Source organism: Cynocephalus volans, chromosome 10 (assembly GCF_027409185.1).
Source record: "Cynocephalus volans isolate mCynVol1 chromosome 10, mCynVol1.pri, whole genome shotgun sequence".
NCBI lineage: Eukaryota > Metazoa > Chordata > Mammalia > Dermoptera > Cynocephalidae > Cynocephalus > Cynocephalus volans.
This window is the reverse complement of record NC_084469.1, coordinates 54498276-54524164: the sequence shown is the minus strand read 5'-3', so window position 1 is coordinate 54524164 and position 25889 is coordinate 54498276. Positions and strand designations below refer to the sequence as shown.

Here is a 25889-nt window from a genome sequence, read left to right as displayed (position 1 = left end):
TCTGTCAGCTTTCCATTCTCTCTTTATATGCCTATGGTGAGTCACTGGCACAAAGGATTTTAACTCCTTAAGGGAAAGCCTGTTAAGGAATCTGACTAGGTGAATTTCAAAATATTCATCCTTATTGTGAAACAGACTAATAACCACTAAATTAATTTTATCAACAAATAAAATATAGCAATTCTCTCAGCTTTATGATGGCTGTGTATTCAAGTTCCATATACTTGTTACATCATAAGGTTTTTCCTTGGCATAAATAATTATGCCACATAAAAGATTAAGGCTTTCTCACATGTATAGCAAACATAGGGTATGTGAGTCAGTACCAGAATTCCAAGAGGCAAAAATCTAATTCCACTTAAGCAAAAAAATGAAATTTATTGGATTACAAAAATAAAAAAGTAAAAGATGGTGTAGACACCAGGCATGACAGGATCCAGATCAAACAATGTCATCAGATTTCTTTCTCTCATCTCCAGTTTCCTCTGTGTTGGATTTCAATTTGAGAAGTCTTTCCTTGTGGGGTGGCAAAAAGGTTACTCGTGAGTTAACCTTTTTAACCTTATTGAATCTTTGAAACTTGCAATTCCAGGGGGTGGAAGAAGATCATTTCTCTTACTATCCATAACAATACCCACAAAGGGCTCTACTGGTCCAGACAGGGCCATTTGCCAATCCCTTATTAATCACTAGGTTGGAGAAAACAATTGGCCAGCCTGTGATGAATTCATTGTTGTCCTGATTAAGTTTCATCTGAATCATATGCATTGAGGGTGACATAAGTGGGGTATAGAACAGATCAAAAAGTAACAGATGACTGCTACTCAGGCTATTTCAAATAATGGATGCTCATGAACTGAGGGCTTTTCCATATGCACTACATTCATAGAATTACTAACCACAAAGAATTCACTTATATCCAATAAGGAAGGACTAAGTGTCAACTAAATGGTCTCTTTCCTATACTGGCTATAATCAGAGGGTTTCTCTATTATGAATTCTCTGATGTCGTCTAAGAGCTGAGACACAGCTAAAATTATTCCCACATTCATTACATTTATAGGGTTTTTCTCCAGCATGAATTCTCTGGTGTAACCTAAGGGATAAAATCTGATGGAAAGCCTTCCCACATTCATTACATTCATAGGGTTTCTCTCCAGTATGAATTCTCTGATGTTGACTAAGGTATGAGCCACAGCTGAAGGCCTTCCCACATTTGTTACATTCATAGGGTTTCTCTCCTGCATGACTTCTCTTATGGTGAATTAGAACTAAAGCATCACTGAAAGCTTTTCCACACTTACTGCATTCAAATGGTCTCTCTCCAGTATGAATTCTATGATGTCGATTAAGTTGTGAATCAGTCCTAAAGAACTTCCCACATTTGATGCACTCATAGGGCTTTTCTCCGGTATGAATTCTCTGATGTTGATTAAGGTGTGAGCGATAGCCAAAGGTCTTCCCACATTCATTACATTTGAAGGGCTTCTCTCCTGTGTGAATTCTTAGATGCAGAGTGAGAGCTATGCGTCTGCTGAAGGCTTTTCCACATTGATTACATTCATAGGGTTTCTCTCCAGTGTGAATCCTCTGATGTTGATTAAGATGTGCGCTCTGTCTGAAGGCTTTGTTACATTCCTTACATTCATATGGTTTCTCTCCTGTGTGAATTCTCTGATGTTCAACAAGGAAAGCATAACGGCTAAAGGCCTTCCCACATTCATTGCATGCAAAGGGTTTCTCTCCAGTGTGGATCCTCTGATGTTGAGTAAGGTGTGCGCTCTGTCTGAAGGCTTTGTTACATTCCTTACATTCATACGGTTTCTCTCCAATATGAGTTCTCTGATGTTCACTTAGAAAGAAACCATGGCTAAAGACTTTTCCACAGTCATTGCATGCATATGATTTCTCTCCATTGTGAATTCTCTGAGGTTGAGTAAAGAATGAATAACAGCTAAAGGCATCACCACATTCATCATACCCATGGGGTAATTTTCCAAAATGAGTGGTCTGATGTTGAGTAAGTAATGAGTGGAAACTTAAGAGATTTGAAAAATCATTACTTTCATAAGGTTTCTCACCAGAAGAAATTTCTGTATCTTTACTAAAATGTGTACTCTGGTTGAATTCTTCACATTCATTACCTATCAAAGATTCCTTCTGAGCATGGATTCTTTTATACTCAATTATAACTGAATTTGGGGGAAAGATTTTATCATAAATATCAAATTTGTTTACTTGCTCTACTGTGGGAATTCTCTGTTGTGTTAAAAGTACTGATTTCAGTGGAATGATTCTCCCAGAATTATTGTATTCATTGTCTCTTTTCCCAGTAGAGATTTCCTTAAAAGTTGTCACTTGCCTGAAATGCACCTCCTTATTTCCCTGATTCTGCTCAAATTGATCCTCATATTTCCAGGCTTCTCTGAAACTGGAGCATTCAAGGCCATGACTTGCAAGCCTTTCCATTACCATCCTCTGGGATATTTCTTCTTTATCAATGAACCATTTTGGAGATAATTCCTTAATTTCACACCAAGACTCCCAGTCTGAAAAATATCAAGAAAGCAAATGGCTCCTTTTTTCCTTTGCTAGGAGAAAGAAAACTGTTATAGAAGAAATTAAAGAATTTAACTGGGAGGAGCAAGGAGAGAGAGCACATGGTTCTAACATCTCCCAAATATGGCTATGCAATATGAACAAAATACAAGGGAAGCACAAAGACTAGAGAGAGCTGACAGAGAAAGGTACATGTGCTGGTGATGGGGAAGAGGTAATAGGGGGAAAAGGTAAAATGTAGGGCATAAAGAGGCAGACAGAGCTAAATGCCAAGAAGATAATAAATTGTGGATGACTGATTAGATCATAATCAGTTTCCCTGCCTCTAGTCTTTAAAGCCTCCAGTCCATCCTGCACTGAAAGCTCCATGAGGATAGGAACTAATGTTTGCTCTTTTTTCTTCTTACTGTTGCATCTAAAGCCTAGGCCAATTGCAACATGTTGTTGAACAAATGAATGCTACCAGATTAATCTTATAATAATTTTTTCCACTAATGTTCAGAAATTTCTAAGATTTTATGAGGGCTGAGAGAAAAATCTTTTTTTTTTTTTTTCTAAGTGCCTAGAAGAAATCTGGAGGTCAGCTTTTCTCATCACTGAGAGAAAAATGATTCCTACAGAGCAGACATTGATACTTTCAGGAAAGAATATTGTATTGGGTAAGGTGAATAAAACCCTATTTTTAAAAGATAATCTCAAAAACAAAAACGAGAAAGTCCTTTTCATGTCACACCATAATAATCAGTCAATATATTAAAATATACAGAAGTTACTATTATGTGCCCAGCACCTAGCAGAGGAGGAAAAAGTCTGAGACAATATCCTTTTCCCATTTTTTAAACTCTAAGAGAGATAAAACCTGTACGTACAATGATTTGATATAGCAGAAAATGAAGCACTAGCTAATATGATATTGATTATTAGTAGTATAAATGTCAGAAAAAAAGAAATCAAAACTCACTAGCTTAGTTAAGAAATAATTTCTGGAGAACATGAGCTTGGTTTTCAAGACTATGATGAGGCTTCCAAAATATAGTGAATATTTCAGTAACAGAGTCATTTTCATGTTTGGATGTGGTTAGGGATTATTTTAGAACTGTGCATGTTAGCATTTGGGGGTTAATTATGTATAGTGTTTACCAAAAAGTTTCCTATCTGTTGAAAAGAAAATTTGCCTCCAGACTAGGTCAGCACAAAATTGAAAAGCAAAGGACAGAATATGCATCTGTATCTTTCTTCTTTCCAATGTACCCTCCACTCAAGGAAAGCCTCCATCCCTATCAGCCCCTCTTATACACAGCCTTGGGTTTTCTCTTATTTGAGCCCCTATCTAAACCCAGGTCTGAGAGGGCTTTGTTCACTTATCCTCTGTTAGGTCCATACTGTTGTTCATCTTTCCCCAGAAACCCAACTACTTCTGCTCCTCACCCACTCTCCCAGCCCTCCTCTTTTGTATCCATCACCCAGGGCCCTTATATTCCCTCTTAACAAATGTAATGCTGAGTAAAAGAAGCCTGATGGGAGAAGAGTACAGATAGTTTCCAACATGAGGGATTCTGGTGTGCCTGGAGCTCCAACTACTTTCTTATTAAACAAATAAAAACATGGCAGATGAATACTGTAGGGGAAGGAATTCTACATCATGGGGCAGGTAGCCTGGGAAAAGCATAGAGCAGGAAATAAGTATTGTATGTGTGGAAGACATATTCACTATGATTGGAGTAGAGAAATACTTAGAAGTCAATGGTATTATAATGGCATTCAGCAAAAAAGAGAAGGGAATTCACCTACATCACTAACTGATTGAGGGGGGAAAGGAAATTATGGTTCATGCAAAGCAGAAGAGACGTAAAAGAGCAACCATGTGGTACATTGGAAACACAGGCTTTGGGGTCAGACAAAGGTGGATTTGAATCCTAACTCCACATGTAGCTAGCCAGGTGTTCTTTCTTTAACAAGCTGATTAACCTACCTCTTGAGCCTCAGTTTCTTATTTGGCAAAATGAGGTTACTTTGCAAGTACAGTATGAGAATAAGAGATAATACATTTATAACATACCTAGCAGTGTCTGGCTTATTATAGATATTTGGTGGTACTTATAAAATAAAATTAATTAATCTATACTCATTAAATAATTCTTGCACCCACACCACTAGTAGGCTCAGATATTATTACATCTATGTCTGAACAGGGATTATGAAATAGGCTAATTGTCAAGTGGCAAGACAAAAAATAGAAAAGGTAAACCCGTTGGGGTTAAAATGTATCCAGGCAATATGTTAGCTATTAGCAATATGTAATTTCCAGCTGTTTATACTCTGTAAGTGGACGGAAGTTAGAAGTCTGAGTATAATCAACTTTGGAATCCAGTTGGAACTGTACAGTATGTAGGCTGATGTATGATGCTGGAAAAGGAAAAGGTCTTACCAAACGGTGGACCTAGTCTCCCACATGCTGAACAATAGACAAACTAATAGATATACTGACAAAGTAAGTCATTATTATATTACTGGCATGAAACCCAGGAGGTTCTAGTAGGAAGTCTGGGGGAAAAGGTCTGGGACCTATGTGAAATCTTAAGAAGAAGGAAGAGGTTCACCGCTAATGTTCACAATATGTTCCAGTGACACACAGACTTACAGATTGGGTCTCCTTCTTTAAAAGTCTATATAGAGCTATGCTATCCACTATGGTAGCTACTAAACTATGTATGGCAATTTAAATATAAATTAATGAAAATAAAATTTTAAAAAATTTAGTTCCTTAATCACACTAGCCACATTTCAAGAGCTCAAAGCCAAATGTGGCTAGTGGCGACTGCACTGGAAAGCACAGCCATAGACTATTTCCATCACTACAGAAAGTTCTATTAGATAGCACTGTAACAGACTGAACAGAAGTGACTCCATTTTGTTAAACTTTCAAATTTAAAAGTTTTTTTCCCCTCACTCTTGTAACCCAAACTGCATAGCTTGCAGCTGGACATTAGAGTACAATGACTCTTGTTCACATGACTGCTAGAACATACTGACTCCTGCTCACGTTGTATACAGAATAATTATAGAAGAAATTATTAACCCAGATGGCCATTCTTTACTAGCTTACTAACTAGATTTTTTTTTAGATTAACAGGAACTGAATCCGTGACTTGACCCATGGAGGACGGTCACCATGAATCAGCTCCCACCTGGGAAGTTCTTTGGTGTTTATCTGCAATTTTATGATTATGCCTGTATGTTCCTGCTTAGGTCACCATTAATCAGCCCCCTACCACCCATCCCTACAAAACCCTTTGGCAAGTCTAGGAAAAGTGGAGATGGTCTTTGAGACATAAGTCCACCATCTCCCAGGCTGCTGGCTTCCTGATTAAAAGCTACCTTTCCTTATGCCAACACTTGTCTCAATTATTGGCTATTAATTGGTTAGCAAACAGACCTGTGGGGGGTCTCGGTAATAGCACTGGATAGAGATCCAAGTTAATACAACTAAGATCTTATGGCTAAATGAGAAAAAGACAGAAAAACAGGGACAGAGTTCAGTTAAAGGGAGAGAAAATCATAACTGAGCTTTAAAAAGAGAAAAAGGATAGTGGTCAGAACTATTATATAAATCTCAGTAAGCTGAGGAATATGAAAATGAAGAAAGGCACCTGAATTAAGTCAAACTAGAGTGGTAAAAGGCAGATTGCAAGTCATAAGACAGTGGGAAAGAATTGAAATAAAGGCAGTGAGTGGAGATTACAACTGACATATATAAGTAATGGGAAGACAGAAGGGAATATGGTTTGCAGGAATACCAGAAAGTTCCTATAAAATGTAATAAAATTATTTTGTAAATGACTTAAATTAACAAATGTAAGATAGAACTGCATCAAAAGAAAAAATATATATGCATACTTTATTACCCCAAGCTAATTTATATCAGGTCAATTTCAATCAGAATTCCATAAAAATTTTATTTCTGAACTTAGAAAATTATTTTTAAAAACACATGAAAAAAATGATCAATAATAAAAGGAAAATTCTGAAGAAAAAAAGAAATTTCTAGAAGCAATAATATGACCTAAACCCTTGCATTTAATGCCTTCCTTCCATCAAAATCTCTGTGAAAGGACTCAACCAGGCTGACTTGTAGAATTCTCTATCATTGTGGGAAACATCAAGAGAGAATGCCAAGAGAAACACATTTAAAAATATTAAAAACTCATAGGATGCAGAGAACAGATCGAAGAGGAGCATGAACCCCCTCCCACCATCGCTTCATCCTGACCACACTTGGTTAGGGGAAATTCATATAGGTTTGTGTAATTACACTCTGTGATGCTGCACTATGATGAAATTACCCAAGTCTACCTTTCTCAGAACGTGTGGTGTTGTTAAGGGACACATGACTGTATATACATATATACATACCTACATTCATACATACATAAAGCCAGGAACAGAAGAAAATGGGCACATTTAATGTGAAACACTTGAAACAGTTTCATGATGTCAGGAAAAAAAACTCATTGAAATTGTGTTAGACACAGATATGGAAACAGTGGTTTATATAATAAAATTAAAAAGGAGAAAAGATAAAGGTACACATAAATGCTAAAAAGGAAACTACCTATAGCAAATAGTTTGCCTTTTCCTCCTAGGTACATAGGAGACTGCATCTCTCAACCTCCCTTTCAGCCATGTGACTGATTTCTGGCAAATCAGAAGTAATATGTGCCACAAATGCCACTTCCAGTTTGGCCCATTAAAAATGTCCTGAGAAATCCTCCATCCAACTTTTATCTTTCTCTGTGTGTGTGTATGGGTGTGTGTCTCTCAATCTTCTCGCTCTCTTTCTCTCTCTGTCTCTGTCTCTCTCACTGGACTCAAAGGATCTAGTAAGAGACCCCAAGGCTCTAGAGACAAGGTCAGCAGCATGCAGCAGTGGCATATGATGGGGGAGGTATTATAACCAACTGTGAAGAAATGGATTAATCAATAAATGATATTGGAAAAATTCCATGTGAAAAAAACCCTCACAAATCATATTTTAAAATTAATTTCCACATGGATTACAGGTCTAAGAGAGAAAAACAAAACTGTAACACCTTAAAAATAATATAGGAGAATATTTTTATGACCCAGTTAGGGGAGGTTTAGTAAACAAGACTGTAATAAATCACAAAGTATAACAGAAAGGATGAATGAATTTGACATTAATATTAAAAACTTCTGTGTAGGAGAAGACAGAACAAAGTTAAAAGTCACAGTAAAGTCTGGGAAAAGACAACCAAGATACAAATTTTAGAAAATATATAGTGAATATATAAAGGCCCCCCAAAATGGGTTAGAATATGAACAGATAATTCACAGAAAAGAAAAACTTCATGGACAGTGCATTCCTGGAAAGATGTTCAATATCACTAGTAAATTAAAACCACCATGAGAGCATTTTCCTTACATTATACACAAAAATTTAAGTTAGACAATATTAAGAAAAATATCAAAAACATAAGTTGAAGAATGTCAACAGAGTAAAGAGAAGGAACTCTCAGTCACTGATATGATCACTTCCGAGAATAATTTGACTATGTATAAATAAAAACATGCACTTCTACGTTCTAGCAGTTTTACTTCTAGGTAAAAATCCTTGAGAAACTCTTATACATGGAAATACATGTATGGAAATATACCTTGCTACTATGTCAGAAAGCAAAAAATGGAAACAATCTAGTTGACTATTGGTAGGAAAAAGTTAAATAAAATGTGGTAAATTCAAAACATGCAATATTACACAACAGTTAAAAAGAAATAGAACTATATTATATATAGATTTACCAAGGACAAATCTCAAAATCAATGTTAATGAAAGTTACAGAGCAAAAATGTAAAGAATACTACCTACGAAATAAACACTTTTTAAAATACAGATTCATAAATGTTTACAAAAAATGTTTTAAAAATGAACTAGAAGGACATACATTGAATTCATGACTGTAGTTGCTTCTGAGAGCAAGAGGTATGTGAGAGAAAGGAAACTGAGAACTGGGAACAAAGAGAACTTGTACTTTAAAATGGTTCATCTCTTTCATCAAAAAAGTAAAAATATGTCAAAATATTAACAATAGTCAATTCTGGGTGGTGAGTACTGGGACACTTGTTATCCTGTTCTCTATACTTTCCTGTATTTTCAACTTTATCAAAAGAAAAAAACAAAAATATTTCTGGAAATAAAAACTTTACTCTCTGGTATGGGTTAAATGTGTCCCCCGAAAGTTCATGTCTTAGAAACTTGATCCCCACTATAATAGTGTTAAGAGGGTGGGAAGTCCAATTACGGTATTTGAAAGGTGGGGTCTTTAAGAGGTGATTAGATTGTGAGGGCTGTGCCTTCGTGAATGGATTGATCCTTTCATGGAGTAATGGGCATGGTTCTTATGGATTTTAAAGGAAAACAAGTGAAAAGGTTAGCTCTCTTGCTCAGCCCCATCTCACCATGTGACACTCTGGTCACCATGGGACCCTGTAAAGAGTTCCCACCCAGGAGGAGACCCTCACCAGATATTTTCTCTAGACCTTTGACTACCCAGCCTCCAAAAGTGTAAGAAGTAAATTTCATTTCCTTATAAATTACCCAATTTCAGGTATTCTGTTATAAGCAACAGAAAATGGACTAATACATTCTACATCCTCAAAAATAATACATATATCAAGAAAAGATGAACCAAAATGGTCAGAACTGAGACATGCCCTAATAAAGTGACTTTAAAACTAAAGAAAGAATAATCTAAAGACCAGAACAAAATATAAAGCTACTTATACATAAAGAAAAAAAACATAAACCTGGCAGTAGACGTCTTCATAATAATATTCAATGGCAATACTATAGTATAAGAAACTTAAAGAAAAAATGGCCAATTCTGAACAAGGTAGAACTTGGGAAGACATTGTTTGCACAAGTCTTTTTTGATGAAAATTCTAGAGAACAAGTCAGCCAATCAAAGATATCTAGAGAAATTTCAGCAAATGGACTAGTGGAAAACACTGAATATATTTAAGTACAAAACTAAGACTAAATGAAAGGTTGGGATAGATGTGACAAGTGATGTAAATGTAATATGCCTTGATGATGTAAAAAGCATACAGTTAGGATATTTTTTAAAGTTGATGGATCGAGTAGTAGAAGGAATAAATATTGTGTAAATAAACTGTACTATAACCATAAAGGTAAATGCTAGAATACAACAAAAATTTTCCAAATAGTATAAAAACTACAGTAGTATATGATAAAAAAGGGTTAAGAAAACAGATACATGAGGCAGGACCCAGCACCACCCAACAACTGGGGATGTACAGACAGGGAAAAAATCCCAGGCAGCCCGCCCACCACCAGCCACAACTGAGGATGCACAGGCAGTATAAGCCCTGGACAGCCCTCTCCCAATCATGCAGATGGCAGGATCCAACACCACATGCTGCAACCAGAAGGCCCCACACCACTTCTATAGAAGTAGTCCACAACTGCCACCACAACAGCTTCTACTGCTGCAAGGATGGCTAGTCACCACAGTAGCAGCCACAACCATCATACAGGTGGCCTGCTGCATATCTGACTGCTCTGACACAAGAAGAGTCACGAGAGGAGCCTGGAAAAAGAGGAGGCAGTCTTTCTACACAAAGTGCACTCTAGAGTAGTAGAAGCAGCACCTGATCTACCAGATGAAGAGAGATCAATGTAGATATACTAGAAATACAAAAAAAAAAAAAAAAGAACCCAAGAAAATATGACACTACCAAAGGAATACAGTAATTCTAAAGTACCAGACCATACAGAACAGGAAACCTCTGAAGTGACTGAAAAGGAATTCCGAGTAACAATCTTAAGGAAACTCAATGAGGTAAGAGAAGACTCAGTTGGACAACACAATGAAACATGAAAAAATATCCACAATATGAAGGAATAAATATACAAAAATATTAATACCTTAAAAAAATAATGTAGCAGAACTCCTGGAACTGAAGGATTCATTCAATGACATAAAAAACATAACTGAGAGCTTAAGAAGCATATTAGAGCAAACAGAAGACAGAATCTCTGATCTCAAAGATGGTCTTTATGAAATGACCCAGGCAGACAGAAAAAAAGGAAAGAATTTTTTAAATGAAGAAAGTCTAAGAGAGTTAGCAGACAATCTTAAGCGCACAAACATCCAAGTCATGAATGATCCTGAAGGTGAGGAGAAAGGTAAAAGAATTGAAAATCTATTCAATGAAATGATAACGGAAAACTTCCCTGGTATGGGGAGAGACACAGACCTTCAGAGTCAGGAAGCTAAAAGACCCCAAAACAGATTCAATCCAAAAAGATCCTCTCCAAGACACATTATACTAAAATTGGCAAAGCTCAGAGACAAAGAGAGAATCCTAAAAGCAGCAAGAGAGAAAAGCATCAAGTCATTTATAAGGGAGCCCCCATCAGACTAATAGCAGACTTCTCAACTGAAACTCTACAGGCAAGAAGAAAATGGGATGACATATTCAAAATACCAAAAGAAAAAATTGCCAGGCAAGAATACTATACCCAGCAAAGTTATCCTTCAGAAATGAAGGACAAATAGTGTATTTCCCAGGCAAACAAAAACTGCGGGAGTTCATCACCACATGGCCAGCCCTGCAAGAAAATCTCAAGGGAGTCCTGCATCTGGGATCCAAAAAAAAAAAAAAATCACTACCATGACCATACAAGAAAGAACAAAAAACACTGGTAAAACACAAATGCAAATACAAACAAAAAAAGCTAAATCTTACCAATAAATATCAAAGAATAATAATAAGGGCCGACCCCGTGGCGCACTCGGGAGAGTGCAGCACTGGGAGTGCAGCGACGCTCCCGCCACGGGTTCGGATCCTATATAGGAATGGCTGATGCACTCACTGGCTGAGTACCGGTCACGGAAAAGACAAAAAAAAAAAAAAAGAAGAAGAAGAAATGGGGAAAAAAGGAACAGCGATATTTAAAACATCTAAACAAAAGACAATAAAATGGCAGGAGTAAGACAATATCTCTTAATACAACCATAAATGTAAATGGATTAAACTCCCTGCTATAAAGACACAGAATGATAGACTGGATTAAAAAGATATATCCTGGGCCGACCCCGTGGTGCACTTGGGAGAGTGTGGCGCTGGGAGTGCAGCAGTGCTCCCGCCGCGGGTTCAGATCCTATATAGGGATGGCCGGTGCACTCACTGGCTGAGCGCGGTGCAGCCGATCACAAAACAAAACAAAAAAAAAAAAAAAAAAGATATATCCCAACCACACACTGTCTTCAAGAGACCCAACTCCCCTGTAAAGATGCACACAACTAATAGTGAAGGGCTGGAAAAAGACATACCAAGCAAATGGAAACCAAAAATGAACAAGAGTAGCTATTATATTGGATAAAATAGGTTTTAAACCAAAAACCATAAAAAGAGACAAAGAAGGTCACTCAGTAACAATAAAGGGATCTAACCAGCAAGAGGAATAATAATCATAAATATATGTGCATCCAACACCGAAGCACCCAGATATATAAAGCAAACACTATTAGACCTAAAGAAAGAGATAGATGCAATACAATAACAGTGGGGGACCTCAATACCCCTTTATAAGCACTAGACAGATCATCCAGGCAACAAATCAAGAGACAACACAGGATTTAAACTACACTTTTGACTAACTGGACTTGGTAGATATCTACAGAACATTTTGTGAACAACTATAGAATATACATTCTCCTCATCAGCACATGGAACATTCTCCAGGATAGACCACGTATTAGGTCACAAATCAAGTTTCAACAAATTTTAAAAATTCAAAATCATCTCAAGCATCTTTTTTAGACTATAACAGATTAAAACTAGAAATTAATAACAAGCAAAACTCAAGACAATATACAAATACATGGAAATTAAACAACAGGCTCCTGAATGACCCATGGTTCCAAGAAGAAATTAAACAGGAAATCAAAAACTTTCTTGAAACCAACAAAAATAAAGATACATCATATCAAAACCTGTGGAATACTCCAAAAGTAGTCCTAAGAAGGAGGTTTTTTGCAATAAATGCCTACATTAAAAAAATAGAAAGATTTCAAACAAACAACCTAAAGCTACCTCAAAGATTAGAAAATAAAAATAGGCCAATCCTAAAATTAGTAGACAGCAAGAAATAATTAATATCAGAGCAGAACTAAATGAAATATAGATCCAAAAAACAATACAAAAGATCAATGAAACAAAAAGTTGGTATTTTGAGAGGATAAACAAAATAGTCAAACCATTAGCTAGGTTAACAAAAAAAAGAAGACAGAAATTGAAATCAGAAACAAAAAGGGAGTCATTATAACCAATACCACAGAAATACAAAGAATCATTAGAGACTATCATAAACAACTATATGCCAACAAATTTGAAAACCTGGAGGAAATGGATAAATTTCTGGACACACAGAAAGTATCAAGACTGAACCAAGAAGAAAAAGAACCTGAACAGACCAATAACAAGCAATGAGATTGAAGGAGAAGTCAGCAGTTACCCAACAAACAAAAGCCTAGGAACAGATGGCCTTACTGCTGAATTCTACCAAACCTTTAAATAGGAAGTAATACCAATTCTCTTCAAACTATTCCAAAAAATTGAAACAGAGGCCACTCTCCTGAACTCATTCTATGAGGCAAGCATCACCTTGATACCAAAACCAGACAAAGATAAAACAAAAAAAGAAAACTACAGGCCAATATCTTTGATGAACATAGACACAAAAATCCTCAACAAAATACAACAATCAGAATACAGCAACACATCAAAAAAATTATATACCATGATCAAGTGATATTCATCTTAGAGAGACAAGGATGGTTCAACATATGCAAGTCAATAAATGTGATCCACCACAACAACAAAATCAAGGACAAAAACCATATGACTATCTCAACAAATGCAGAAAAAGCATTGGACGAAATTTATCATCCCTTCATGATAAAGGCTCACAGCAAATTAGGTATAGAAGGAAAGCATCTCAATACAATAAAAGCCATACATGACAAAACTCACTGCCAACATCATCCTGAATAGGGAAAAGCTCAAAGCTTTTCCCTTAAGAAGTGGAACAAGACAAGGATGCCCACTATCACCACTCCTAATTAACATAGTGTTAAAAGTCCTAGCAAGAGCAATCAGGCAAGAGAAAGAAATAAAGGGCATCCAGATTAAAAACGATTAAGCCAAACTGTCCTTGTTTGCAGTGACACTATCCTATACAGAGAAAAACCTAAAGACTCTTACAAAAAACCTTAGAGCTGATTAACAATTCCAGTAATATTGCAGGATACAAAATCAACATCCAAAAATCAGTAGCATTTTCATTCTCCAATAACAAACTAGCAGAAAAAGAATTCACAAAAGTAAGCCCATTTACAATAGTCACCAAAAAAATAAAATACCTAGGATTCAATTTAACCAAAGAGGTGAAATATTTCTACAAAGAGAATTACAAATCACTACTGAAAGAAATTAAAGACACACAAAGATGGAAAGACATTCCGTGCTCTCAGATTGGAAGAATTAACATTGTGAAAATGCCCATACTACCAAAAATTATATACAGATTCAATGTAATCCCAATGAAAACACCAATAACATTCTTCATAGAAATAGAAAAGCAGATTCAATATAATCCCAATGAAAATACCAATGACACTCTTCACAGAAATAGAAAAAACAATCCTAACATTTATATGGAACAACAAAAGATCCTGAATAGCCAAAGCAATCCTGAGCAAAAAAAGAAATAAAGCCAGAGGTATAAAACTGCCTGACTTCAAATTACACTACAAAGCTACAGTAACCAAAACAGCAAGGTACTGACATAAAAACAGACACTTGGACCAGTGGAACAGAATAGAGAACCCAGAAATTAATCCACATACTTACAGACAACAGATCTTCAACAGAGGCAACAAAAACATACATTGGGGAAAAGACTGCCTCTTCAATAAATGGTGCTGGGAAAACTGGACATCCATACATGAAAGAATGAAACTAGATCTGCACCTATTGCTATATACCAAAATTAACTTAAAATGGATTAAAGACTTAAGTATAAGACCTGAAACTATAAACTCCTAGAGGAAAACACAGGGGAAACACTTCAGGAAGTAGGACTAGGCAAAGACTTTATGAATAAGACCCCAAAAGCACAAGCAACAAAAGAAAAAATAAATAAATGGGACTACACCACACTAAAAAGCTTCTGCACAGCAAAGGAAACAACAGAGTGAAAAGACAACCTACAGTATGGGAGGAAATATTTGCAAACTATATATCTAACAAGGGATTAACATCCAGAATATACAAGAAACTCAAATAACTACACAGTAAAAAACCAAAATAACCCAATTAAAAAATGAAGCTGAACACATTTTTTGAAGGAAGACATACAAACGGCCAAACAGTACTTGAAAAAATGCTCAACATTACTAATCATAAGGGAAATGCAAATTAAAATCACATTGAGATATCATCTCACCCCTGTTAGACTGGCTATTATCAAAAACACTGAGAATAAAAAATGCTGGCAAGGATACGAGGAAAAGGGAACTCTTTTGTACTATTGGTGAGACTGTAAATTAGTACGGCCACTATGGAAAACAGTATGGAGGTTTCTCAAATGACCACAGATAGAACTGCCATACGATCCAGCAATCCCACGGCTGGGTATACACCCAAAGGAATGGAAATCATCATGCTGAAGGGATACCTGCACTCACATATTTATTGCAGCTCTATTTACAATAGCCAAGATATGGAACCAACCTAAATGTCCATCTACCAATGACTGAATAAGGAAAATGTGGTATATATGCACAGTAGTATAATACTCAGCCATAAAAATTAATGAAATTCTGCCATTTGCAGCAACATGGATGAGCTTGGAGAAAATTATGTTAAGTGAAATAAGCCTGGCACAGAGGGAAAAATACATGTCCTCGCTCGTAACTGGGAGCTAAGAGAAAGAAGGAAGGAAAGACCACAGTGGTGTGTTGGACTTGCAGAGGAAGAGAACAGATCTAGGGTTCCCAGGGGTTGGGGGAGAGGGGGATTGGGATTGGGGAGAGGTTGGGTGGGGGACACAGGGAATAATTACAATTTGAGGTGGTGGGCATGCTGATAGTACTGATCTGCTCACCACATCTTGGGCACAGGTGCTGATGATCAACTGTGTGCTGCATGAATATGTATAATCAATAAAAAAAATTTTTAATAAGAAAGAAAACATACTTAAAAGTGTTTTCTAAAACCTGTAAAAACCAAAAAAAGAAGGCAATATACAGAATTAAGCCCAAATGTATCAAAAAATGTAATTGGACTTTCACCTATTAAGATGAAAATATATTCAGATAGGTTTAGAAAGCAAAAGTCAAATCTATACTGCAAATCTATACTACATATAAGTTCCACACTTAAAGTGATTCATAAAAGTTGAAAATAAAAGGATGGGTAAAGACTCTAAAGAAAGCATAAAAAGTCAAGAAAACACATTCTCCCCTACAGCCTTAGGAAGGAATGCAGGCTGCGGACATCTTGATTTTAGCCCTGTTTTTGAGTTCTGACCTCCAGAGCTATACAATAATAAATTTGTGTTGTTCTAAGACACTAAATTTGTAGTAATTTATTACAGCAGCAACATGAAACTAATACTGAAAGTAGACAACCTTTCTTGGGAGGAATTTGGCAATTCCTAAGAAAACTACATATGTACTTACTCAGTGATCCCACATCTAGGAGTCTACCCTGAGGATATAGCCTCAACAATATGAAATAATATATGCACAAGGTTATTCAATGCAACATTGTAATTGTAAAATATTGCAAACAACCTAAATGTCCACATATTAGAGTAGTGCAATAAATTAGGATAACATGTACATAATGAAGTATTATGCAGCTGTTAAAAAATGAGGAAGCTCTCCATGAACTAATATGGAGTGATTTCCTGTATATACAGTTAAGTGAAAAAAGCAAAATGCAAAAAGTATCTATAGTACGTTACTTTTTGTGTAAGAAATAAGATATAAAGAACTTACATGTATCTGCTCATTTGTGCAAAAGAAATATAAAAAGGATAAACCTGAAACTAAAGAGATTGGTAATCTACCAGGAGTGGGTAGGAAAAGGGTAGAAAGAAGTAGGGAAGAGGAATAGGATAGCAGGGGTGAGGAGGGAGCAACACTTTTCTGAGAATATATTTTGTATAATTCTGATTCTCAAAAGCATAGCACTGTTTCAGATATCCAAAAAATAATTAAAACCAACCAGGATATGGTAGGAACCCAAAATGAAACACAAACTAACAAATGAACCTCAAAGAACTAACTTAGGTAACTGGAAATAGTATTTTGGCTGGATACTGTAAAACTAAAGACAAAAAAACTATACACAAATACTGGAATCCAGTTGGTAACTTTGTTTCCCACAGAGGAATAGGATAAAAATTCTGAAGCTATTTTAAGTGTATACTAAAATTGAGCAAATAAGTAAATACTCATATTTTGTTTCCCATTGCCAGAAAAGGAAATTACAAATAAGTAAAGGAGGAAGGTTACAATAATCCCTGTAGAGTGGGACTAGAATCAAATCATTAACATAAACTGATAGTCTTAGTATATAAAAGGATAGAGGGAGAAATAGACAGGTAAGTGTTGTGTGTACGTGCGTGGCTTGTGTATACATACATGAATTTCCTAGCTCTGTCTGCTGTGAGGGCCTACCTCCCAGTAGCAATGAGCTCACCTAGCACTCTAACCTTGATTTATAAATACCAATTTCATTTCCTTGGAGAATTGGTTGATTCAAGTCTGGCAAGGAAACAAGATGAACCTGGAACACCTTGTGGTGCCAGAAGGAAATAGGTGCTCAAAAAATGGATGGAGGCATGTCAAAAGGTCAAAGGAACCAACATGAAGGAAATCCCAATGGCCAATGTTAAAACAATTTGAGCAACAAAATAATTATTCATTGGATTTAACTAAAAAGAAAAAAAAATCCATAATCCATAAATAAAGTTAAATCCATTTACATTCTATGACGTTATTAAATTCTGAGGTAAACTGGATTTGCCTCACAGAAAAAAATCCATAAATCCATAAATATAATTGAACATATAAGTAAATGGGTGAGAAGAAACAGATCTTACCTACAGAACAATCCTAACTAATATATGTAAAAAAAGAGGGAAGTGGAAAAACAAACATTAGGTCAATACCACCATAATAATTATTGCAGACAAGATCCACCAATGGATGTTAAAATTAGTGGGCAAAAGCTTCAGAAGAAACTGAAGTCTCAAAGTAAATCCCCCAAGATATTTATTAATTAAAAATAGAAACATAGGAACTTTACAATGGTGAAACCAAGCAGACACCACCAAGTGAGCAAAGTTAACATCACTGATAATAACACATATCAACATTATGAATCATTTGGTATGATGCACTGCGAGGGACACAACATTATTTCTGTGCCATTCTTTTCAAAAATGTGTTACCTCAATCTAATCATGAGAACATACCAGAGAAACCCAAACTGAGGGCAAACAAATGTAATGGGCCATTTATCCAAAGTAAAGCATATCTGAAGACTCTGGTAGAGATTTCTCTGAGACGATGAAATCAATAGATTACCTAATGTCTCTGAGTGTCTTGAGAGATTTAGAAAACTGATGAGGAGTTGGGAATTAAATTAGGGATATGTATATAGAAAACTAAGCATGAAAACAAATAGACAAACTAAACCCCTAGATAATTATTAACTCCAAAGAAAATATAAAAAGTTGTACAGAAAAAGTAATTTTGGTATATGCAAAACACGGCTAGGACTAGCGCTAAATAGCCATAATAATATAAACACTGAATAGTGATTCAATCAAAATTATGATATTGATAAGATAGGGGGATGAGAAATGGGTGTATTTGTGTGTACGCACACGTTTGGATTCAGGATAAGAAGGTGCTAAATCCTATTATTAGTAAGAAGATAAGGACTAAACGTGAAAAAACAATCAAGAAATAGCAACATACATATATTTTCAGAGACGTAAAGGACACACCAAAAGAAGCTACAAAAGACAAGAAAATGGATCCCTCTAGCAAGAGGGAAATTAGGGAGCAAAGCAAAAGAATTCCATTTTTAAGGGAAAAAGCCTTGTAAAACTACTTGATTCTTTAAACAATGTCCATGCCTATCCTTGATAATAATGTTGATAAAAATAAAAAGTCTAAAAAGAAATCCAGAAATGTATACAATTCTGACTATGAAGGGGAAAGAAGAGCTGGGAAGGACTGAGATTCAGGGTATAGGTAGAAGACTAGAGATTATAATTTGATAGAAATAAGGGAGAAAAAGTCCAAAGGTACAGGGAGGTTTCTAGCACAGTGCATACTAAAGACATTTCAGTTCCCACCTGAAGCCCAGGGCAACCTCCTCATTGACCACTTAGGCAGGCACCTTACAACAGTCCTCCATGCCTGGTTACCTGGCACTCACCTGCACATTGACTATGTGACATCTCTCTCTCCATCATCCAAGGTTCCTTCCCTTGCTCCAATAAGGAAATCATGTTGGGCTTAGAAATGGAGAGTCCTGTTTACAGGGGAAGAAAAATCAGAGCAAGAGACAGACAGATAGACAAATCAACACGCTACAGTTGTTCCAGGACACAGACCCACTCTTTTGGTCATCAGGCAGGAAAGGACATTAGAGGAAGGACCAGAGAATATATGATACTTGTATACAGGATGAGGAAGATGAAGCTTCTTCCATAGCAGAGGTTCTCAAAGTGCTAGAGCAGCTGCAGCCATCACCTAGGAACTAATTAGAAATGCAAATTATCAGGTCCCACTCCAGACCTACAGAATCAGAAACTACAGTAGCTCTCAAACTTTAATGGGCATCAGGATCATTTGGAGGGCTTACTAAAATCCAGAATACTGGGTCCATTCTCAGAGTTTCTGATTTTGTAGGTCTAGAGTGGGAATACATAAGTTGCATTTTAACAAATTCTCAGGTCATGCTATGTTGCTGTTCCAAACCACCATTCCACAGCAAAAGGAATTATTCATTTCCAACTCTATGAAACTACTTCAATCATTTCCTGGCAGTGGGAAGTAGAAATTCAACTAGGCTCTTTCAAGATGCCCTAGATATTCCCAGTGGAGGAAGTAAAAGCACCCCAGAGGGAAGATTTTAAATTATGGGGGAGAAACATCCTTACCAAGCCATACCAAGTTCCCGTAGTTCTCCAACATGACATCTCGGTATAAATCCTTCTGAGATGGGTCCAGCCATTCCCACTCCTCTTGGGAAAAGTCTACAGCCACATCTCTGAAGGTCACTAACCCCTGAAATAATAATAATAATATATTGTTCACCAATTGCCCAGACTCCCATATGGTCCCAGCAAAAAAAGACAAATTCTACCAGAGTTCAAATCTCTAAGTGGTCCAAGAAAAATAATTCTTGGAGAATAATTACATGTCTGGATTTTTCAAATACTTTTAGAGAAAGAGAAATATTAGAAACAGATGCATCTCTTGAAAATTTTACATCTTTTTGAAAAAGACATATATAGACAAGAAAAAAATTAGCTTATAACATGAAACAGTATATGAGCACAGGCTAAGTTGTACATTACATATACTAAGTATAAAGAAATTCCAGTACAGTGAATTCCTTTATATTCCCCAGATTGGGATATCAGGCAGGGCAGAGTAGTGAAAGAAGGTTTTGAATTGAGCTTTAACCCAAGGGTATGGTCTGAAATTAGGCTCCATATGTAAAGAGAAACTTTCATGAATGTATCCTGAAAAAATAATGAAGTACAGTTTATGTGAGGAGATTTACACAGATTTTCATTGGAATGTTATACAAAAAATCTCGGAAAAAACTTACATGTCTGAAAATAGAGTTTAGGCTATATCACTGAACTGTCAGCTGCACAAGGTAAAGATTATCATTTTATAAGCTGATGTATATACGGTGTCTACTACAAAACTTATCACATTGTAAACACTCAGTAAATATTTGGCACTCAGTGAAAAAATGGTGGTTTCCTATAATATATCCATATGAAGAAAGAGACCTCAATGCTTAAAAATGATGGAGTTCTAGTTTGTAGACCATGTTCTCAGTTTTTATCAGAAGTAACAAAATATCAAATATGGCTATTCCACATAGTAGAAATTTGGCTGAATGTGTCTAAAGAAAAAAATTATACAACTACACAGTGTTGTGCAATTTCCATGTGCCCCTCTACTCTGTCTTGAGAGGCTGACCTATGTTGACTGCATTAATAAACTCTCTTGCCCCATTCCTTTTTGAGTGGGTTCAGCTAAATGCAAGAGATGGGAGGGAGATAAGTAAGGCAAAATATTTATTCGCTGGCTACCACCCTGAAGCACCACTCTGGGTGGTCTCTGTCCTTCATCAAAGTTCACAGGGCCTATCAAGGGCCCTCTCTACCCAGCTCTCTACTCTTGGGATTCAGGCCTAAGACTGTAAGGGAACTCTGTTGTTATGAGCCCCAGGGTACAGCACTATCCTTTGTAGTTTCTCTATATCCTAATAATATCTTGTAAATAGTCCCCTTTTGAGTTTTTTGCTGGAACTCTGATTGATAAACATGTTGACCCAAAGTACTTCTAGCATATGACCAGAGATCCCTCAAAAGCAGTGCAAGACAACTCTACCACACTTCCCTAATAAATTCACTCTCCCAGTCTCCTGATAACTATTTCATACCTTCTCTCTCTCTCAAACCACCACCAACTGTTCTCACTTTGAACTTCCCCATCCTCCTGCCACCATATGTACTTACTGACCTGTCTCTGTACTCATCTATCCTGTCTTCCCTCAGTTACTATTGATAAAACTCCAGGCTTCTATCTAAGACCAATCCCTCCACTTATCCATATAAGAATATTGTCACCTCTCTCCATTGTATTACCAACTTTTTTCACTTTATTAGAAAATTCCAATCAGCATACAAACATGCAATATCTTCCATCTTATAAATACATAGATAAGTAAATAAATTCCCTTTCATGATCTTACTCTAGCTACTGTCCCATTTCTCTACTCCTCTTAATAACAAAACTCTTTCAAAGAGTTGTCTAGACCAGTGATATTAAATAGAAATACATGAACCACATATACAATTTTAAATTTTCCAAGAGTCACATTTAAAAAGTAATAAATAAGTGAAGTGAATTTAATAATGTTTTATTTAACCCAATATATCTAAAATGTTATCATTTCAACATATAGTTGATATAAAAATTATTAATGAGATACCTTACATTCTTCTTTGTACTGAATCTTCAAACTCTGGTGTGTATTTTTACACTTACAGCATATCTCAATTTAGAGTAGTCATACATGGCTAATGGCTACATTATTGTAGGTCTAGCTTCACTCTCTCCACTACCACCTTCTTATCTTCCATTCTCTCTTGAACCCCCTGCAATGATACTTTCATCCCAGCCATTTTATAAGGTAATTCTTGTCAAGAGTATCAGTAATTTTCATGTTACCAAATCCAATGGTGAGTTCTCAGTCTTCATCTCCTTCAGTCTCTCTCAGAAGAATTTAACTCAGTTGATCGTGCCCTCCTTGAAACACTATCTACTCTTGGCTTCCAGGACTCACATGCTTCTGGTTTTCCTTTTACATCAGTCCTTCTCAGTCTCTTTTGCTGGTTCCTTCTCTTCTTCTCTGCCTCTGAATGTTGAATATCCTAAACTTAGTCCTTGCACCTCTTTCCTATCTACATTCACTACAAACTTACCCTCAAGATAATCTCATCCTGTCTCATGGCTTCAAGCTGACTAACGACTCCCAAATTCACATCTCTAGTCCTGAACTCCAAATATATAATCAACATTCCATTTGGATAGCCAACAGGTCTCTCAAACTTAATATATCAATTAACTCAATTATTGATTCCCATTCCACCCCACCCCACTAATAACCAAGAAAATCTGCTCTGATCAGATCAGCTAAATTATAATGCCTTAGGAGATCTAGGATAAGTCAGTAATCACTTTTACCTGTCTTGGAAAATGCTATCATAAGACCATTTTTACTTTGATGCAGAATTAACAGCACCAAAAGCCATAAAATAACCTTGAATGCTTCTTACTGCCCTTCCTCTAGATCTTTGCATGTAGGATGCAACCTAGCAACAATCCCAAGTCTATATGTTAGGTACAACCAACAGAAAACCTGGTGAAGTAACTACGTGGGGCTATCTTTCTCTCTCTCTCCTTTGACCCTTCTCCCTTCTTGTGATTATAAAATGTTAAGTTCTGATGGCCCTATTTGGAATACATTTCTCAGGGTGACCTGACTATGTGTCTCCCTAGTTCCAATCCTCATATTGTCTCAATAAACCCTTGCTATATATATTTGCCCTCAGTTTTTTTTTATGTCAACACCACCCTATCTTTCTATCCCAGTAAATGGTATGACCATTTATGCAGCTGCCCAGCCAAATACCTTTAATCATCCTTGACTTCTTTCTTCCTCTCACATTCTGCAACCAATCTCTGATCAAATGCCATTTGCTATCACCAATATACACCCAGAATCTCACCAGCTCCAAAACCACCACCATGGTCCAAGCTGCTATCACCTCCCACCTGGATTACTGCAAGAGTCTCCTGACTGGACTCCCTGCTTCCACCCTTACTCTTCTGCTATCAATTTTCCTTTTAAAACATAAGTCAAATCACATGACAAACACTCCAATGGCTCCCTTTCCCACTTAGAACAAAATTCAAATTTCTGATCATGACTTTCAAGGGCCTACATAATTTGGCACCCAGCTACCTCTCTGACCTCATAGTGCTCAATTCCCTCCAAGGACATTGGCTCATAGCTAATCCTGGAACACACCAAACATGCTCCCATCATAGTAATTTTGTACTTGCTATTCCTTCCCCAGATCTCCACAAAACGCACTCCCTAGTTTCACTGAAGTTTTGCTTTGCTTAAATGTCACTTCCTCAGAGAGGCCATCCTCAACCTCCCTATTTAATAGGGCACTCGATAATCATATTCAATCCCTTATTTCACTTGCATTCATCTCCAACTCAACAAAGTTTGATCAATCCAGTTCTGATACATCACAAACTGAGTAAAAAAGATACTAAGATTTTTGTAGAAGGATTATATGAACAAAAGGTAGAGAAAGAAAAGTGCAGATGGTGCTCACTGTGCTATTTGTGACTCTCCCTGTGGTCCCAAAGTCTTGAAAAATGAGGTGAAATTTCTGAAAACATTAACTTACCTGGGACATGGCTTTACAAAGTCCAACAGCCATTCCTCCTTCCTTCTTCAATTTTCTCTTTTGGCGAAGAACAAAATCCTGAGAAGGGAGAGTTAAGGGGAAAAAAAGTAACATCCCAGCCCTATATTGCTGGTCTTAGATACACAAAGATAGAACTACCGCTCCTTCATGGTCCCCACATCCTCCTTACACGGGCCAGCCTCACCTTTTCCAAGATCTGAGAAAAAGGCCAATGCTAAACTTAACTCCAGACACATAGCCAGAACTCAACAAAATCTAAAGTTTATCCTATGGCCAACAAGGTGGTTTATGATCTGGCCCCTGGCTGCCCCTTTGATCCATCTCTCAGAACCTTTCTTCACTGTCAAGATTGAACACCTGGCATAAAGAATTGCTACATTCTTTATGGCAATAAATTCCTGCTTACATTCTACACACACATTTGAAAATAAAATGAGAACATTTTTCTTTATTAACTGAAAAAGTCAAAATCGAAAACTTAGCTTATTTGGAACATCTGAAAAAGAGCTATATATCCAGCCTCTCTCAGCACCAAACATGGAAGAGTTCCGAAAAGGACAAAGCTAAAATCTCAAACTCAATAACCTAAGAGGAAGAAGACTGGGCTTTCAGGTTGAGCTTTTCTCCCCAAGAAGCAACCAGTTTGAGGATAGTCTCACTACAATGTCTTAAGACCCGGTCCTGTAACTCACAAGGGGCTGAAGGAACAGAACCAGATTTAGTTCCCATGTTCAGCAAGTTCCTAGTCCAAGACCAGGACCAATCCTCTCCAACACCCTCAGAACCCAGGGCTCACATTTTTCACTCTCTCAATGTGGGAAAGATCAAGAAAGTTTAGTAATTAAAAGCAAAAACGCTAGAGCCAAACTGCTTGGGTTTAAGTCCTGGGTATGTCACTTATTAACTGTGTGAATTTGGGCAAGTAATTTTAATCTTTCTGTTCCTCACAATCAACTGGATCCCACACAATTAAGCTCACAATTTCACATACACATGCAAATTTTCACCCAAACACATATACATGGTCACACAATCACACACATACATAACTGTATTAACACAAAGATAGAGAGATGGTCATACACAACTACTCCAACAGAGAGAGTCATACAATCACATGCACATTGGCACAACACACAAGGTCATACCTCTTGTCACAATCACTTATACAAAATTATATCTGCAGATAATCATGGTCACACAATTACCCCTGCTGTTACACACATTCAAACACGACTGTATCCGCAGACAGTTGGTCAAACATAATTACTCGCACATACACACACACACACACACACACACACACACACACACACGATGTCACACCCCAATCTCTCACAAACACAACACAGTAACACAGTTATACCTGCAGAGATTGTTACACACAGAACGCGTATTCACAACAGTTTTACCCTAGAGATAGACGGTCACGGTCACGCACAAGCACACACGCACGCGCGTATACACGGTGACACTCAAGATCTCATTTTGTCACACCTGCAGCCTGTCACACAGTTATACACAGTAACACACTCACACACTCCTTCACACATACAGTCGCCTCCGCGGTGTCCGCCCGGTCCCCATCCCAGTCCCTGCCCGTCCACCCCAAGCCCGGCCCTGACCTCGCGCTGTCGCCGGAGGCCGGGCCTAACTGACCTCCCGGCGCCGCGAGCTCTGGAAACCGGACCCGCTACCAAGACCCGCGACGTCACCTCCCAGAACCCTCCGCGAGGCGGAATGGAGCGAGGACTGGGGCTGGCAGGACACTGAGGTCTGCGGTATGTGAACGAGCTACTCAGCGGTTCCCCTCAAACCCTCGAACCACGAGCCCCAGGACGCTTTGCGTCGCGGCCTTCTTTGCTGAACTACATTTCCCAGAAGGCCCCACGACGCCCCTCCACTTTGCGCCTGCGCGACAGCGGTGCGGTACAGGGGA

The 25889-nt window shown here is 37.2% G+C and overlaps 1 protein-coding gene across 1 annotated transcript; it reads right to left on the bottom strand.

Moving 5' to 3' along the window:
* On the bottom strand, window positions 1-25751 carry ZNF527 (zinc finger protein 527). Its single transcript, XM_063111868.1, has 5 exons — window positions 25610-25751; window positions 23930-24007; window positions 19856-19982; window positions 19129-19224; window positions 1-2549 (listed from the first exon to the last, which is right to left on the bottom strand). The coding sequence occupies exons 2-5, from the start codon at window positions 23960-23962 to the stop codon at window positions 976-978; spliced, it is 1830 nt and encodes a 609-aa protein (XP_062967938.1). The 5' UTR covers window positions 23963-24007; window positions 25610-25751; the 3' UTR covers window positions 1-975.
* Window positions 25752-25889: the final 138 nt, after the last annotated feature.

Excerpts from the sequence above, each read along its gene's own strand:
- ZNF527 (XM_063111868.1), bottom strand. The coding sequence starts at position 23,962 with ATGGCTGTTGGACTTTGTAAAGCCATGTCCCAG. Across the intron at positions 19,225-19,855 it reads CGGGAACTTGGTATGGCTTG|GACTCTCCATTTCTAAGCCC; the intron begins GTAAGGATGTTT and ends CCCTGTAAACAG. Across the intron at positions 2,550-19,128 it reads GTCACATAGTCAATGTGCAG|ACTGGGAGTCTTGGTGTGAA; the intron begins GTGAGTGCCAGG and ends GATATTTTTCAG.